Source organism: Xyrauchen texanus, chromosome 32 (genome assembly GCF_025860055.1).
Source record: "Xyrauchen texanus isolate HMW12.3.18 chromosome 32, RBS_HiC_50CHRs, whole genome shotgun sequence".
In the NCBI taxonomy this organism is placed as follows: Eukaryota; Metazoa; Chordata; class Actinopteri; order Cypriniformes; family Catostomidae; genus Xyrauchen; species Xyrauchen texanus.
The window spans coordinates 10,242,468-10,260,610 of NC_068307.1; the positions used below are offsets into that span (position 1 = coordinate 10,242,468).

The 18,143-nt window shown below is 39.8% G+C and overlaps 1 protein-coding gene across 1 annotated transcript in view; it reads right to left on the reverse strand.

Moving 5' to 3' along the window:
• Nucleotides 1-18,143, reverse strand: part of LOC127625856 (forkhead box protein P4-like) — a 157,033-nt gene that overhangs the window by 33,532 nt on the left and 105,358 nt on the right. The window contains 4 exon segments of the mRNA XM_052101269.1: nt 2,353-2,457; nt 4,830-4,925; nt 8,297-8,501; nt 14,573-14,726. Coding sequence (XP_051957229.1) covers nt 2,353-2,457; nt 4,830-4,925; nt 8,297-8,501; nt 14,573-14,726 — 560 coding nt within the window.

Consider the following 18,143-nt stretch of genomic DNA (forward strand, 5'->3'; position numbering starts at 1 on the left):
TGGCCTCTGACAGCACTGAAGAGTTGCGGGTGGCCACCTGACACACACACACACACACACACACACACACATTGTCTTTCTCTCTAGCACAGGACAGGTCAACGGGAAGAGAACAGGACATCTGTCTCTATGGTTACGCACAGGGCATGTGTGCATTAGCTTCCTGTGCAAAAGTATTAAGCAAAACCTTTGGGGGGGGACCATACAGCTAATGTTTTGGAAACTGTCAGGAAGTAAATTAAAAAAGGCTTTAAGAAGCACAAAATATATTTTCCACTTAAAAAAAAGAAAGAGTTCCAGTCTTTTTGACCAATGAATATACATGACTTTTCCATGACCTTTCCAGATGTTTGGGATTCAGATTTTTTAAAAACGTTTTTGATTTTAGACTTATTTGCTAATGAACCATTCAGACCGGTTTGTTAAGCGTTTTGACTAATTCATCTGAAATAAAAACTGACTCAAAAGAATAATTCACTGTCGAATCGAATATCACTATGGCTTGTGGGGGACTTTGACGGGTGAGCAGGAGACACAGAGAGAGACAGAGAGAGAGAGGAGAGAGAAAAACTTGCTCACTGGTCCCCGGACACACTGTCGCCCGGTCCTCAACTGCTCCTCCGTCCTCTAGTGGACGGAACCGCTCCTCCTCTGGCGGACAGCAGCGGTTAAACCAGCTCTCGGTGGCCGGCAGCGTATCAATTACACAATTCGTCACGGCCCAGCCATGCCGTCCTCCTCGTCACACTCATGAAATATTTTAGAGCAGAGAAGAACTAGATAATAAGTATTTACTCTAGAAATGTCCTTGACTTTTTCAGGTCACATGACTTTTACAATTCCCTGATATTTCCACATTTTCCATGACCATTGGAACCTTTTAAAACCAGTACTAGAAAAAACAAAACATGTTGGGATAAAATGACCATACAAATACTAGACACTTTATCCCAGCAACCATACTATTATGGCACTCTTTCTGCCATTAACTAAATTAATAATGGGCAACTAAAGACCCAGGTATACTTAATTTTCCTGTGTTTCGGATCATATCGTGCCAGCCATCCACATTGCCTTTCAAAGTATACTTTTCTGACAGTGAATGCGTTCGAAGCATGCCCACAACAACTAACTATTTTGTGATATTTTTTTTTACAGTCAATGGCCAGCACATTTGGCAACGATGTGCACAGATGAGATCTGCAGGTCGAGAAAATCTGGGCCGTGTGGACCGTGTTGATAAAATTTGCATCATGCACACTGTGCATGAAGCGATCAGCAAGGCAGACAACCAAAGTATACTTTAATCGTAATGTCTACGAATAAGCCATTTCAACAATGACATTGGTAACCAAATATTTTCCGTTATGCTGCATTCACATCTACAGGTGTCAGTAAAATGTCTAAGACTATGACGGCCAGCAAAACATAAACAAAACTACTAGTGCGCCTTTAAAACTGATTTTTTTTCTGAGTTAGTTTTCCAATGTCAAAATTATTTCTTGCATCCTAGCTAAATATGCATTCAACTCTATAAGTAAGCCATTTGTAGGATCTTTTTACTTACATTTATAAACACAGAGTCTCTGTGGTGTTATCAAAACATTCTTCATGTTCGTTCGAGCAACCCGTCGAGCCCAACACAACAACATGGGATTGACCAATGGTGTAAGGTGGAGGTGGGACTATCTGTTTGTACAACCATTGCAAGACTGGGGAGTTTCCTAGAATCTATTTAATAACAGTGATTGATGGTGCCATTGATGGTGATGCTAGTGGCACAGATATTACATTATGTGCATGTTAACGTTCAAAATGTGACTACATACTGCTAGTAGGGCTATAGAGGGCAGTCTAGCTTACTGTGATTGTGTTCTTTGACTGTGAAATGCCAGTCTATCACTGTTAGCCTTCGTGTTTCAAACACAAGTACAGTCCCAGAGTGCAGGAAATCTCTCATGCTCTCTCAAGCAATAACCTTGCACACCCCACCTCCCTGTGGAATTCTTTAGTCTCTTGTCTGTTCAAACATCACACCTGAACACGGCTGTCAGCTACCCAGCTTTCTTATTGCCTGTCCTCTCATCCCCCTCTCTTACTTGAGCAGAAGAAAAGGCCTTTACTTTGAGAGCGATCTGCAAGCTCATCAAAAAATAGGATGAATGTACACTGACGGAGAGAAGAGCTAACAGACTGAGACTTGTTTTGTGGGATGTAGCAGGCAATGATGAATTCTCTATTGCTTAGTGGGGGTTTTATGGGAGTTACGGGGTTGACGTGTGTAACAGGACTGACATGAGTGAAGCACATGACATGTTTGTGGGGTGGATTTGATGTACAGCTGTCACTCACTTGATGAACTGGCCCATGTCCTCGCAGAGTGCTTCGCAGCCAGGCCACTTGCACTCGCCATGTCCGTAGAGCGGGTGGGAGGCTGTGTGTTCCTCATGGGTAGAACTGAGAGAAAAAAAGCTGCTTAGTCTTGTGGTTCTCCATTTGAGCTTACCAACATAAATGGTTATCTTAGACTAAACCTTGATTGTAGCTGACAGAAAAGTTGATATCAGTGTGTTATCTTGTGTCACTGAAAAGATGCACAGTGCATTATGAGGAAATATCTGCATGAAAATATGATGAACTACTTCATATAAACACCAATATGTCACCGAAAAATGAATAGATACAAAAAGGTCATTTTTTATTTAAAGAGCATAATAATATGCATAATAAAAGACATACTACAAAACAAACTTGGTAATATTTAACAAAAATCGATTAAAAGATAAGCTCTTAAACGAAATCTAAGGTACAATTTTACAAAATAAGAATTAAAGGAGATTATTAGTATTTTAAAAGTATGTTAAAATACTTAATCCTAGCCAAGCTTATCTTGCAGAGAAACTATAATGTGGATTTTCTGAAATTTGTAAACACTTTCGTTCTGTTTGTTTGAGCATCCCAACCAGCCCGACAAAGCAACATTGGCTCAACCAATGGCATGAGTTTGGCACGGGACTATCTGTTTATCCAACCAATGGCAGATGGGGGAGTGTCTGGGAAAAATGCTTGAAAACATAGCCACTAGGTATACAGAAATGACACACTTCAGCTTTAAAAAACATTTAGACACCTGCTAGTTTAATCAAAAACAGCCCATTTGATTAAATAACTTTTTGGTTTACAGTTATTTCAGGCAGTTGGCATGGTAGCACAGAACACACACATGAAACCAATACAAAGCAATGAAGCAATGGAAAAAGACGGCGGTCTTTAGCATTCCCATTTGAGAAAGTCGATAGCTTTGAGCCCCCTATTCAGGAAACTTCTAACAAATGCAGTTTGAGTGGATCTGGTAAATGTAAAAATGACAGACTTTTTATAATCATGACTGATAGGCATCCAATAAAATTGTGTATCATTGTATTAGCATCTTGTGCTTTAACGCAGCTTCAAATGTCCTCCGATGCAGCCAGGAACAACATGCCGCCCTCTAATTTAGAAAGTACGTGGCAAAATCTTCAGCTGCTTCTTGGTAACGTCTTCAGACGTCTCGATTGGCAGGTGGCTTGATGATGTGCTGACAGGGGCTGCTGGTGGGGCCTGGGGATAAACTCATAGCTCTTGTTTAGCTTGAGATACAGCCACTGTGTGCTCTGTGGCCGAGCAGTCTGGATCGGGTCTCTCTGGCCCAGCTTCTGTTGAGAACCATAACAGATCAGCCTCGAACCTCTGCCAGCAGACTCATCCAGCAATTTTTCATTTTAAGCCTGGCCAAGCGCCACGGGCTAGCATGTAGCGTAGGCTTTTGTGAGGGCAGGGACCGCAGAATTCATTGTCATGTGTCCGAGTGCTGCTAAGCATGGGCAGAGGGCTGGAAGGGGGGTGTTGCTAGTGGTGGTTTAAGATCTGGGGAACTCTTCCCAAATCCACATCAGAGTACTGCTTAATATAAAGCATCTTGCTTGCAGATGAGGCCTCCTGATGTGGAACGCACACACACACACACACACGCACGCGCGCTCCCTCCTCTTCATCAGATGTCCTGGCAGTGGACGGCCCATGCAATTCAGAAGCTGCTTGAGCTCTAGACATTACAAACTACTGGCAACCACACTGTCCACATGTGCCATGCATTAGCCTCACCGCACAGTTTTTCTTCCCTTCTGAGTTTGTGTGTGTGTGTGTTTGTGTTTAAATAAGTAAGACCAAGTCAGGGAGAACAGTGTTAGAAGCAAACATGATAGAAGGTGTGCTTTCTGTTTATCCATGACTGGTTTGGGTGTGTATTAGAGGTTTTGTGTACATACTTAGCGATAGATTGGGGACATATATGTGCTATATGCATGTGCTAAATTTGTATCCACAAAAGTGAGCTAAACCTGAAAAAAGTCTCCCTTTTGAGGACATGTTTGTCCCACTATTTTGGGAAATAATAACTATATATTTTACAGTTGTATTCTGCTTGGTGACAATATGAAGGGGAAAATTGGTCTGGCCACATAAAAAAACAAAGTTGTCAGTGCACAAGCGATAAACGGTAATCTTACTCTGGGTAGCACCTATTTACCATTGTCTAGGTATAGGATTCCCGGACAATTGAATAATAATTACATGATGCCATATGATATTTATGAGACAAGTAGATATGTTTTCTAACCTAGTCCCTCCCAATTTTTGATCGTTCCTACAACCTTGGGTTAGCGTTTTTAAACGGAAACGTATTAGTGGACGTAGCCTTAGTCTACTTTTAATTAACATTATATAATAACAATTGTCCTCTATGATATATCACTATTTAGCCAAGTAATTGTGTGTATGTGTGTACTCACTGGGTGCTCTGCAGGTGAGGGCCTTTTGAGTAAGGTGTGAGATGCTCATCGCTGGATTCCTTGGTGAAGGATGAGATCCACTCGAAGAGTCTTGCTCTTAAAAATGAAGGAAATCATGTAAGGACCAAACAGTAGGGCCATTTCTCACTCACACATCTCTCCATTCAGCTAAATTATCACAGTGCATTTTTACACAATCCACACACACTCATGTTTAACTGGCATAGGGGTGCCAGTCATGCTAAAGGCATGTTATGTTCTGAGCACCAAGTATCAAACAAACCTAGGCATTTTACATCAGCTCATCAAATGGACTCTGACAGCAGAAGTCTTGAAATATTATGTGTGATATGTGTGAGAAAAATAACCATGTAGAAAAACTGTCAATCACTGAATGCTCAGGACAGAAAAAATGGTAGCATAGCAATAGCTCTTGTTTCAGTTTGTGTGTTTTCATAATACGCAAGTTTATATAACACTATGAACACAATTCTTGTTCCTGGGTAGTAAGTATTATTTCCTAATTGCTTATGCATTTTATATAGAAAATGGCTATTATTCCCCACAAACTTTGCTTTTGTGACCAGGACAGTGATATTTTGAAATGTACCTATATCCAATGAGAAAACGGGCGAATTGGTGTCTTTTCGTTCACATAAAGTCAGAAACAAACAACATATGATTCCAAATTAACATGTATTTATACTAAAGTAATACAAAAATGACTACAAAAGATTTAGAAGTGAGTAGTTTCTCAAGATTTACGAATCAGCCCCCAAATGTAGTCCCTCATCATGTTCTCGTTATACTGTCCTTGGTAGCAGCATTCAAAGTCCAGTATATCCTGATGGAAGCGCTCGCCTTGCTCCTCCGAGTACGCTCCTATGATCTCCTTGAATTTATCAAGATGTGCATCAAGGATATGGACTTTAAGCGACATCCTACAGTCTCAACAAGCTCCACATAGTTTTCGGCCTTGTGATTACCCAGGAAGCCCCGAAATACTGCGACAAAGTTTATCCAAGCCGCTTTCTCCTTACTGGTGAGCTTCTTGGGGAATTCATTGCACTCCAGGATCTTCTTTATCTGTGGTCTGACGAAGACACCAGCTTTGACCTTTGCCTCAGACAGCTTAGGGAAGATGTCTTGAAGGTACTTGAAGGCTGCCGACTCCTTATCTAGAGCTCTGACAAATTGTTTCATAAGGCCCAATTTGATGTGCATTGGTGGCATCAGCACATTCCGGAGGTCCACCAGTGGCTCCCACTTGAAGTTGTTCCTCCCCACAGAGAACTCGGTCAGCTGTGGCCAGTCCACCTGTGGCAGTGAGCCTTGGTGTCCCTGCTATCCCAAAAGCAAAGATAGCAGAGAAACTTGGTAAAACCACCTTTAAGACCCATCAGGAATGCCACCATTTTTAATTCTCCTTTGACCTCCCAGCCATACTCATCATACTTCAAGGCATCCAGGGGGGCACAGAGTGAGCCAGGGGACCTCAGCTCCACCTCTGAAATCCCTCAAAGTCCATATCATTGATGCTCACCTTGATAAATTCAAGGAGAACATAGGAGTGTACTCGGAGGAGCAAGTTGAGCGCTTCCATCAGTATATACTGGACTTTGAACGTCACTACCAAGTGCAGTATAAAGAGAACATGATGGGAGACTACATTTGGGGGCTGATTCGTGAAAGTGATTTACAGTATAATCGTAAATCTTGAAAAACTACTCACTTCTAAATTTTTATAGTCATTTTGTATTACTTTAGTATAAATTCATGTTCATATGGATTCAAATGGTGTTTTTTTCTGACTGTATGTGAACGAAAAGACATAATTTTGCCCGTTTTCTCATTGGAAATAGGTACATTTCAAGATATCACTGTCCTGGTCACAAAAGCAACATTTGTGGGGAATAATAGCCATTTTCTATACTTTTGAGGCATAAGCAATTAGGAAATAACACTTACTATCCAGGAAAATTGTTACACAGTGTAATCGGCAGAAGGCCACACCTGCCATTGGCAGGTTATTTCATAAAATTTACTAGCCATTAATATATCTTAGAAACCATGAAATTGTGTTTTTCATAACTGTTATTAAAATAAATGTTTTTTGTCCCTTTTATTCCATATATGTGTCACAACATAGATTTCGAGAAAAACTAAAATAAAATACTTACATTACATTTTTTTAATTTGAAGCATTCAATGTTGCAGTTTCTAATCTGTACGGATGGGATGATATTGTTATCTCACAATTCGGTTCGATGTACAATATTAGGTTCACAATTCAATATAATCCTGATTCGATATAATAACATTTAAAGTTTGACAGAAAATTATGTGTATTTTTTAGAAACTTTTTGTGGCAAATTGTATATTAAAATTTCTCATCAGAATAACTTTCTTTAATACATAATATAAATGCTCAAAGTTCAAATAATAAAGAGTTTCTCATATACTTCCTCTTTAAGAAAATATCACAACTATTGAAACCGCCAAAAATAGTTGGCTACATTCAGGCTGATCAGGTACATGACTTACAGAACTTAACAGAACCTGGTCATAATTCTAATCACATTTTAACTTTTTACAAATATATCAATTCAACATAATATCAATTACTATCATATCATGAAACAGTAATCCCATAAAAGTATTGAGTTTTAATTCTTTGGTTTAAAAAGCACTAAAAATGGTACCATCTCTTTAAAAGTTCAACGAGCCTCTTACAGTGTTCCGCTTTAGTAAACTTTGACGAGACAGGAGTCTCTCAGTTTCTTCACGGCATCTGTGCTATATGTGATTAAAATTAATGTTTCTTTTTACTTTTTAAACAACTAATGACTGTAAATCACAGAAATATCTATAAAAAAATTCATTCAATGTTTTAACAAAAAGGGGATTAAAAGACACAATATCCAGTGAAAGTGGTGTGTGTGGATCTCATCTTTATGGACACACATTACAAGAAAGAAATGTTCTGTTTTAATCTTAAACACTTTTCAAGAAAAAAGGTGATTTTCCATCTATTCCAGTACTTAAGATTTCTTAAAGCTAATTTCAAGTACCTTAAACCCTTCAAGGACCTTGTGCAAACCCTTTAAACGGTGCCGAAAAAAGTGACAGAGATTATATGTTTGATGGGTCATTTCATTTATGATCACATGGACAGAAAGCAACCATGCAAACTTCAAAATGTCGAATTTTGCCTCAATGTGTTTCGTCATTTATTTTGGTTTGCGATATTTAGAAAATTGATATATATTGTGCAATCCCAACTAATCAAGTTACCGGCCAATTTTTACTCACATTAGGTGCTTGAGGAGTGTTAATTGTGGACCCTGATTATATAATTTTCACAATATACGGAAAGGGAAAATGTAAAACATCTGAGATAATAGATCCACTACAAACCAGTCTCCAGATGTACAATGAAGCACACCTGTGTATGCTCTTCCACTGACCTGTCTCTCTTTGGAGTGTGCACAGAGTTGTGTCCATTTGGCAAAGAATGATGAAGGATCTGAGGTGAGGCCTTGGAGGCCGAGTATGAGGTAGAGTTGGAGCTGTTGGTGGTCAAATCGAGACCCTCGTGTTTTATGGCCTCCTCTGTGCACTGAACACCAGCCACATCCTTCCATAACTGCTGCAGGTCAGTGGGAAACATGGCTAAGAATAAGAGACACAATAAAGACGAGTGAGAGAAAGAAAAAGACATCTCTTCTATTACGTATACACTCACTGAGCACTTTATGAGGATGACCTGTACACCTAAGTATTCATGTGATTATCTAATCAGCCAATCGTGTGGCAGCAGTGCAATGCATAAAATCATTCAGATATGGGTCAGGAGCTTCAGTTAATGTTCGCATAAACCATCAGAATGGGGAAAAATGTGATCAGTGCTTTCGACCGTGGCATGATTGTTGGTGCCAGATGGGCTGGTTTGAGTATTTCTGTAACTGCTGAAATCCTGGGATTTTAATGCACAACAGTCCCTAGAGTTTACTGAGAATGGTGCCAGAAACTACAAACATCCATTGAGCAGCAGTTCTGCGGACAGAAACGCCTTGTTAATGAGAGAGGTCAATGGAGAATGGCCAGACTGGTTTGATCTGACAAAAAGCAACTCAAAAAGGTAACTCAATTAACCACTCTGTACAATTGTAGTGAGCAGAATAGCATCTCAGAATGCACAACACATTGAACCTTGAGGGACATGTGCTACAACAGTAGAAGACCAAGTTGGTTACATTATTGGGACCATACTGTTCCTTAGAAAGTGCTCAGTGAGTGTAAATTCAAGATCATAATGTCGTCAACCAGAACAGAAACAAAACCTGAAATCAAAATTGGAGCTTTGTGGCTTTTAGTTCACATTTATTTATTAATGTTTGCCAGTTAACCTAAAAGATGTGCTTTATGTGGTAACATCTAGATAAACTGGTTATTCAAATTATATAACTGAACTAACATTAATACATTACTACTACAAAAGTCATTTTTAACATTTTTAAAAGCAAAAATACAACCTTAAGTTAACAGTTTCAGGTTACCACTTTTAAAAGTGAATTTCTATTAGCGTTGAAGCCATCTACAGTGTACTCGCTTAAATTTACAGTCTTTCTCTTCTGGGAAAATTGACCAAAAATAATGACTCATTCTACACTACAATAATTTTTTTCCAATCAAAATTTCTAGAATGAGAATGCCCCTCACACAATGCCACCTGCAACAGACAAGCAAATAGCAAACATGGTTCATGGTTGTGATGCCATGAAAACATATTGGCTATTTAAAAAGGTGCAAGAATATATGTCAACAAAACTGCACTAGTAAAGCAACTTCATGGGGTGCTTAATGAGCAGTATAATCTTCAAACTCCATCGAAAACAAAACCACAAGGAGGGTGCTTTATAAAAAAAGCTCTACATCAAAATTCCAAATGATGAAACCAACTCGAGGTACACATTATCTTCACAAAGATATTTATTAGTATGTCTAGTTTCTGTTGCGTTGAAGAGTAGAAGCATTCAAACCTGCATCACTCCTTATCCCACCTCTTCCCCCCTATCTTGAATCAGATCCAGCTGGCAGCGCATCCCGCCCCAGAGATCTCAAAGTCTGGCAGTACGCTAACATTAGTGTGGCAAGCCATAAAACACCAGGAACACACCGCGCCACACTTAACTACGGATGGGGCACGCCGGCAGGACTTGTTAAGTTCAAGGGAGAGAAAAGGGAGGAGACGAAGGTGGGGAAACATCCAAATCAGAGTAAGCAAATGGCTAATTTCAGGGTGTTTTTGTTATCTTTCAACATCTCTGCAAATCCCCCTGGCTACCTCCATATGTAGTTATCGTTGTCCCGACCGGCACTTCTGCTCCCTCTGTCATGGGGTGAATTAATCTTGGCGAGATGCTCTCGTGGCATTTTTTTGTTTCATTTTCCTCTCAAACTTGCTGAATTTGGGATAGTTGTATTTTTTTTCCGTCTGACTTCTCTTAGTTTGGGAAAGAAGGAGGGGGTCTAGGGTAGGAGGGAGATTTGAGAGTGTAAAAAAGAGGAGGGGGAGTGCAACCACTTCCCCGCCTGAGCACGTCTGGCGCATGCTGTTCCCGAAAAGCCACAGCCTGCTACACTATCTCGCATGGCATAGACTTAATAGCAATCTAAATATTATGTCTGGTCCACCAACATTCTTGTCTCGGACCCCGCCAAAACAAAACTTCTTGCCTGGCCTCTCCTCTACCTCCCTCTCTCTACAGCAGGCCTGCGGCCAGGGAAATGATGTATGGCCACACTTGCCACTACAGGCTGTTGTTCACTACTCACAGACAACCTGACAGAGCACCAAAAGGGCCATGTACATATTTTGACCCCGCAAATAACTGAGCCAATCTGGTGGCGGGAGGCATTTTTTGCAAGTTTCTACTTCTGTGAAAGAACAGCCAGAACAGAGGAAGTGGAAGGAAGGACGCAGGGTGGAGATGAAGCGGTTTACCTACAGTGAAGTGTTTTTGTTTCTCACTTTCTTCCAAACACACACACATAGGGGCAGGTGAGGCGTTTCCCCTGTGGTTGGCCACACACACACGTACATACAATTCGCAGAAAAGATTGAACTGACCAGTAAATCCAGCCTCAGCTTTCCACAAGTGTGTGTTCTGGAAAGTGTTTCATATGTAGACTTCAGAGTTCATTTCTGTCATTAAAGCTGATGTGTAATTTTGTTCTCCATTTTTTTTAAATATGTTCTGTTATCCCAGAAAAATAACTGTAAGTAAATAATTCTTAGGTTGATTTCTCTGAAAAGAATAAACACTGTGGCACTTTTAACATTACTGCTCTGTGTTTGAGCTGCCAAACAATACTGATTCAACCAATGAGTTTGGGGGCGGGGCTACTTGTTTTGCCTTACCAAGGGTAGAAGTGAGTGTTTAGTGAAACTGTGTGGAAACCAGATTTTTTTTTGCAAATCTGCAGAATTAAATTATTTTGTTTTTCCAAATTAGTCATGCAGTACACTTTCCTTATTTTTCTTTTTAAAACTTCACAGATTTTAGTAAATAATAAACAAGGACTGTGCCGATACAATCATATATCGGTATATCAAGATACTTTCTCTTATGATATTGTATCGATACCTTAGATCCTGGTAAATATTATATATTTTTTCATCTATTTTTGTATTAATTTAGGCCTGTAATTGCAATCCAATTATATCATAATGCATAGCGATATATTGAACAGTGAAATTTGTACTGCAATACGTATCATATCATGAGGTGGTTGGCAGTACCCAGCCCTACAATAGATTGTGTTTCATGTGGTGAAATTTAAATTATAGGTTTTTTTCAAGGGAAAAAAAAAAAATTTAATATGAATGAACTAACATTTAATGACTTCATAATAATACACAAAGAAAAGTAATTTTTAAGAGTAAGATCAAGTAGAAATGACTCTTATAGTTAACAACAGTATGCATCAACTTTTTACAGTGTAGGTATAATAATGAATAATATTCATAAAAAGATGGCCAATGAGAGGTCTACATGACACCCCTCACATATTTAGCCTTTCATAAGGCACGATTTTAATTGAACCCTTTCAGTTCCTAATTAAAGTGCATGTGTTCTTCTTTGGCCCTCCTCCAGCTTCATGCATCACAAATCCAAGGCCTGAACAGAAGAAAAATTTGGCATGCTGATCACAAACCATTAAGCCGAGACTGACAAATCTTAGTTGCACTGTTCGGACAGGAATTAAAATGATTTATTGTAACTGTTAAGAATGAGTATTCCAAAGAAATGTAGTCACCATAGCTAGTAGTCTGTCTAATGAGCTCAGCAATGAGTCACTTGGGTTCAAAACTCCAGTCTTTCTCAAACAAACACAAAAACAACAACAACGTTTGGTGCCACACATGGATCAGAGGACAAATCCTTTTCAGGCACAGCTATGGCCAAGCATGACTAGCCAAAAGAATGAGCACGGTTGGCTGGACAGTCATAATGGAGGGCTTCTTTTTGGAAAGGGATTGTGGGGAAATTCCGTGATTCTGCTGTCGCAGGATTTGCTGAAGGGATTCCAAGAGCCCAGAGTTTACTGTTCTTTAGACTCTTTGAAACAATGACATAAGCAACAAGGGTAGGGCGGGGGTTCATGCCAAAAGTTTACAGCTGTTGCAAAAACAAATTTCATCAACCTTGCAACCTTCTTCTGCCTTCCTCACCTTTTTTTCCCCCCCACCAAACTACTTTTCCTAAAAGCAGCCATGTTAACGTGTGTGGTAGGCCCACTCAGGATGCAGGATGACGAGTCTATGTTTTCATAGGACTGAAATAATCAGACATGTCAAGAGCAATGTGCACGAATGAGAGTCAAGTGCTCTAATAAAAGACTGGGATCTTTTCTGAGGCCCTATCGGCAAGAGCGGTAGGGATTTTGTCATGGAAACTGGAGATGGCTCCTTGTTTGTTCTGTCCTGTTAGGGCTCTTGTAATGTTACGGCCACTGTGGAACCCATAAAGTTGATGTGTCTAATTTTGGCGGATGGTGGCCAGTTTGCAGTCAAGATCCATTTCTGGTGAGGCAAACTGACAAAATGAGGAAAGTTGGAAAAATACATAAAACACTCTTAAAGCCAAGTAAAAAAATTATCCAAAACCCCCATTTCCTTTTGTAGGATCACCGCGTCTGGACCATGTAAAACTCGGCACACACGCACACACATAAGCCCTACTCCCCATCACCCTGCGCAAAAAGCCTAGAGAATTTTGTGGCATATTTTACCTATTATCCAAATGACTGCCTTCCACAAAACCAACAATCAAGCTTCGCTTTTATCTCTTTATGAGCTGATTAAGTTAACAAGCTTCACATGTGGCTCTCTGGATATGGCTGTAGTTAGTCTCTGGGGGGCTCAATCCCGCTCTAATAGATTGGGATGATAGCCCACTTCCAAATTTTGGAGGAAGATGACAAGGAGATTCCTTAACAGCCAGCTTTATTAGCATTCAACACAGCGCACATTCTATGCGCAGCAGCGAGTCAATCTTAGAGCATGTATGTGTGTGTTTGTGTGTACCGGGGGCTGACTAAGGAAGAATAAGTGGGCGGTGGACACCGGTCTGGCCATCTGGTCCTGGGCTATGGGCATGAACACAGATGCTGCATTTACTTAGCATGCTGTATTTCCTCCAAAGCTCCACTTTCCTTTAATACGCATCACTAAAGGAGAAAATTAGAGGTTCTGTGGTGTTATTCTGGCAACTGAGGATGAGGGGAGAGCTGTGAAATAAACAGACCACCAGGTTGAGAGGCATGCGGTTGTAGCACCTTTCCCTGAGGCCAATATTGACCAGCCAATGGAGTTGGTGAAAGAGCACTGTACCTCAAATTACTTAATTCAAGTGTACAGTCCGAATTCCAATACTTTCATAGTATGTACTGAATTTGATGAAGAATTTACGATGTATGTTGTGTAGGTATGCAGGTGTCTACAGTAGTATAAATACATTCCTGGAAATGTTTACATATGCCATGTTGCTATTGTCTACCTATGATGCACTAACAACCACTGCAAATAACAATTTTGTTAAACAAGAACAATTTAACCAAAAGGAACAACTTTCTTGGTAACAATATTCATACCAATATACCAATAATCTCAATATTTCCATACAAAGGCTAAATGTTATAACTACACCAATGATGAAACTGAGAAAACTGCATTTAAGTTTTTTTGTTATGGTTTTGTGGTAAATTTTTTGGGAATCATAAGCATAGTTGAGCCAAAATATTTCCAGTTACTGCTTTTTGCATTTGCAAGACAGTACAGCACTGTGACTTGCCTAGCTCCTTGTGCAAGGTGTATCAATGGGTGGTACCCTAAAGGGACCTTTTTTGTACCTCCAGTTTGAGTTTTTAACTTGTTTTTTGGCACCTAATTAAAGGTACTTAAAAGGTACAATTATGTACCCCCAAAACTCTAACTACAGGTATAAAAGTGACAGCCCTTATACCATAAAGGTACTTTTCTTTTCAGAGTGTATGGGATCGTTAAGAGTCCACTGGTTGCACATTTCAGAGTCTCATCCGATACATTTTGACTGTTGTATCACGAATACGGAGTATTCAGACATTCTACTCATTTGACGTTTTGTTTTTTGGATAATGCATAGCAGGGAATTATGCACATTTGAACATGGGGATGTGTGGTTGAAGGGTAGGCATACCTTGCTGCAGGCTCTGAATGGGTACTGCTCCTTGGCCTGGCTGTAGGTTTACCAGGCCCTGTCTTTGTAGATTCAGAATGTGTTGCTGTTGTAGTTGTTGCATCTGAATCAACTGCTGCTGGAAAGCCAGCTGTTTATTCCCCAACTGTTGCTGCTGAGAATGAGAGAGATAGAGATAGATAGAGAGAGAGAGAGAGATAGAGAGAGAGACAGAGTTTATAAAGAATACAGCAATTAACCAATAAAAAGCATTGGAAACTCTACTAAAACTTCCTGACCTCGTTGAGTTTGTTCAACTCACAAAAATAAGCACATTTGTATTATTAAACCACATAGTATACACTAACTTGTCCTAAATAAGAGGTGAGAACTAATCGAGAAAATTGAAGTACCAGTTCTGTTAATATAACTACATATTTTAGCTACATAACACATCAGGGTTAACAGTGAAGTGAAAGGAAGAGACTTGGAGGGCTGCAGGATAAAGGGGGGGACAATCATTGGCTTTTATAAGCCTTCAACCTCGTCCAGGACATGTTTAGATAGGACATATCCTGGAATCGAGAGATTTTCCCCTTCAATCACCTAAGCACTTCCTGTGGCGGTAGACTACAAGCACACACACACACACACACACACACACACACACACACACACACACACACACACACACACACACACACACACACACACACACAACACACAAGAAATAAATAAAAGGCTAAGGCACGGTTAAAAGTTTTGAAGTGCATTATGAAGCCGATAGTCTTTCATGCAGTTAGAGATAATGCATTAATCTGCGAGTGACAGTTCCATGTGGTCTCGGATCGACACCAGAGATATGTTAACAAACACGCTTGTTCATTCCTGTGTGTAGTAATCTGTTAGCATGTGGTTGCTGCATAATTAACATGGTAATAAACAGTGACTAACAACATCTGTGTGCAATGCTAAGAACAGTTCCAGATTATGTGACATCACATCAGATGTTTATCATTGTACGATAAGGCTTGGTATTTTTTTGCTACTCATAGAAATTTGCTTTGTGAAATTTAAGAACCATGCACCATGACTCTTTTCAATTGTTCCATAAACATGTCTGAATGTGTGTGGATAGTCACATTATTCAGCTCTCAAGAGATTCCTTACATTTGGTGGCATTTTACTGTGTTTTTTATGTTTATTTTATCAGCTATTACATAAGCCTAGCACTAAATTTCTATGGAAATGGCTAAATAAAATATGCATTTAAAGCCTAAAATGTATGTATTTTTTCAATGTTAAAAAACATTGCTCTGGTTGAGTGGAAACAGCAACAAAGACTTGACCAATGGCATGAGTTTGGGGTGGCACTTTCTGATTGTCCAACCAATTAAAGATGGGCAGAGTGTTTAGGAAACCTAAAATAGCCAATGTTTTTGCAATCCTGCAAAAATTAACACAATTGACTTAACACATAACCATTATCCATCTATTACTGAACCAGAGAGGTTCAGATTTGGGGAGCAGAGTGTGAGTTTGTGTGTGCACGGGTAAGGGTGAGTGCTATGGAATACATGGCTTGTGCCGATAAGGTCAGGTGGTGTCACAGTGATAAATGCTCTCCTTCCTAAACCGGTCCGACTCAGACACTGTTTGCAGAGACATGCTTTTTGATGTAGCCCCAATGAGAGATGAGCCTTATCTCCTTTTAGATAACAGGGTGAAAAGAGTGGAGAAGAGAGGGACAAATGTGGAAGGAGGGAGGGAAGAAAAATAAAAAATAAAAATAATTAAATGTAGTTTCTTAATCTTGCTGTCAGAGAAGTGTTTGAGGCTGCCGCCTGGGGCACAATGCCTCATGGGAAAGGGCCACACAGGTCAACTCCAGCAAAGAGAGGAAGACACTGTCATGAAGTCGAGCTCTTCGTGGAGGGCCAATTTGGAATTGTCCAAAATAACTTAGGACGAGCCAAGAATATAAGTGTATAACATTTAATTTGTAAGGATGTCCTATGGAATCCTCCATACAGCTAGACTGCAAAGGTTACCATATAACATTAAAGAGATACTTGACCCACTCAGCTACAGAGCTGAGATATTCTTCTAAAAATCACTGTTTGTGTTCAGAAGAAGAAAGTCATACACATTTCGGATGGCATGAGGGTGAGCAAATTATGTGAGAATTTAAATTTTTGGGTGAACTATCCCTTTAAACATGCCTGAACCAAGGTGCACCATTCACAAACATCTTCTTTTTTTTTTTTGACACTGACACACCTATGTTCTTCAATGAAGTTAAAGGAATGTTCCGGGTTCAATACAAGTTGAGCTTACTTGAGCTCCACATTGACAGCATTTGTGGCATATATTGATTACCACAAAAATGTATTGACTCATCCCTCCTTTTCTTTAAAAATAGCTCAAATATAGGTTACAGTGAGGCACTTATAATGGAAGTAAATGGAGGCCAATTTTTTTACATATTTTTGTATTTTTTATTATCACATGCCCAATTCCCATTGCAATCTAAGTCCTTGTGGTGGCGTAGTGACTCGCCTCAATCCGGGTAGAGGATGAATCTCAGTGACCTCCACATCTGAAACCATCAACCCGAGCATCTTATCACATGGCTTGTTGAGCGCATTACCACAGAGACATAGCACGTGTGGAGGCTTCACGCCATCCACCGCGGCATCGATGCACTACTCACCACGTGCCCCACCGAGAGAGAATCACATTATAGCGACCACGAGGAGGTTATGTGACTCCATGTGACTCTACCCTCCCTAGCAACTGGGCCAATTTGGCTGCTTAGGAGACCTGGCTGGAGTCACTCAGCACACCCTGGGATTCGAACTTGTGAACTCCAGAGCTACCCAGGCCCCCCGCCAATTGTTGAACATTAAAATACTCACTGTTTCAAAACTATAGCCAAAAGACATACAGGATATGAGTATAAAATTGATTTTAGTGTGATAAAATCACTTACAAACCTTTTCTGTGTAAAGTTATAGCCAATTTTATAATTTAATTACCATGACGATGTAATGTCAACAAACCCTAAAACCCTAAAATGACTGTAAAAATGATGATTTAAACAACTTTGCAGCTCAAATAAGACAAGTTTTAACAGAAAAATGAATGCAAGTGCTTTTTTTATTATAAGCTTCACATTTCTGTGTTTAAACCCTCCAAAAATTGGCCACATTCTCTTTCATTGACCCCATTCACTTCCATTGTAAGTGCCTCACTGAAACCCAGATTTTTGCATTTTTTTAAAGAAAAGGAGGGACGAGTGGATTTTTTTTGGTGGTAATCAACATTATGCCAAATATGCTGTTGATTGAGCTTAACTTGTATTGAACCTAGAACATTCCTTTAAGCAAGAACGTAGACGTGCTCCACAAGCTTGAACCCTAACAGCCTAATTTTCATCAATATGTCAACTACTCTGACAAAGCTACACAGTAAACATAAAGAATCTCAATATTATTATACTGACATGCAGATAGTGATATAATGTCATATCGTCTTTCACTTAAGGCGATTCCCATCCCTAGGGGAACCCCTAGCTCCTTGTCCATCTTCC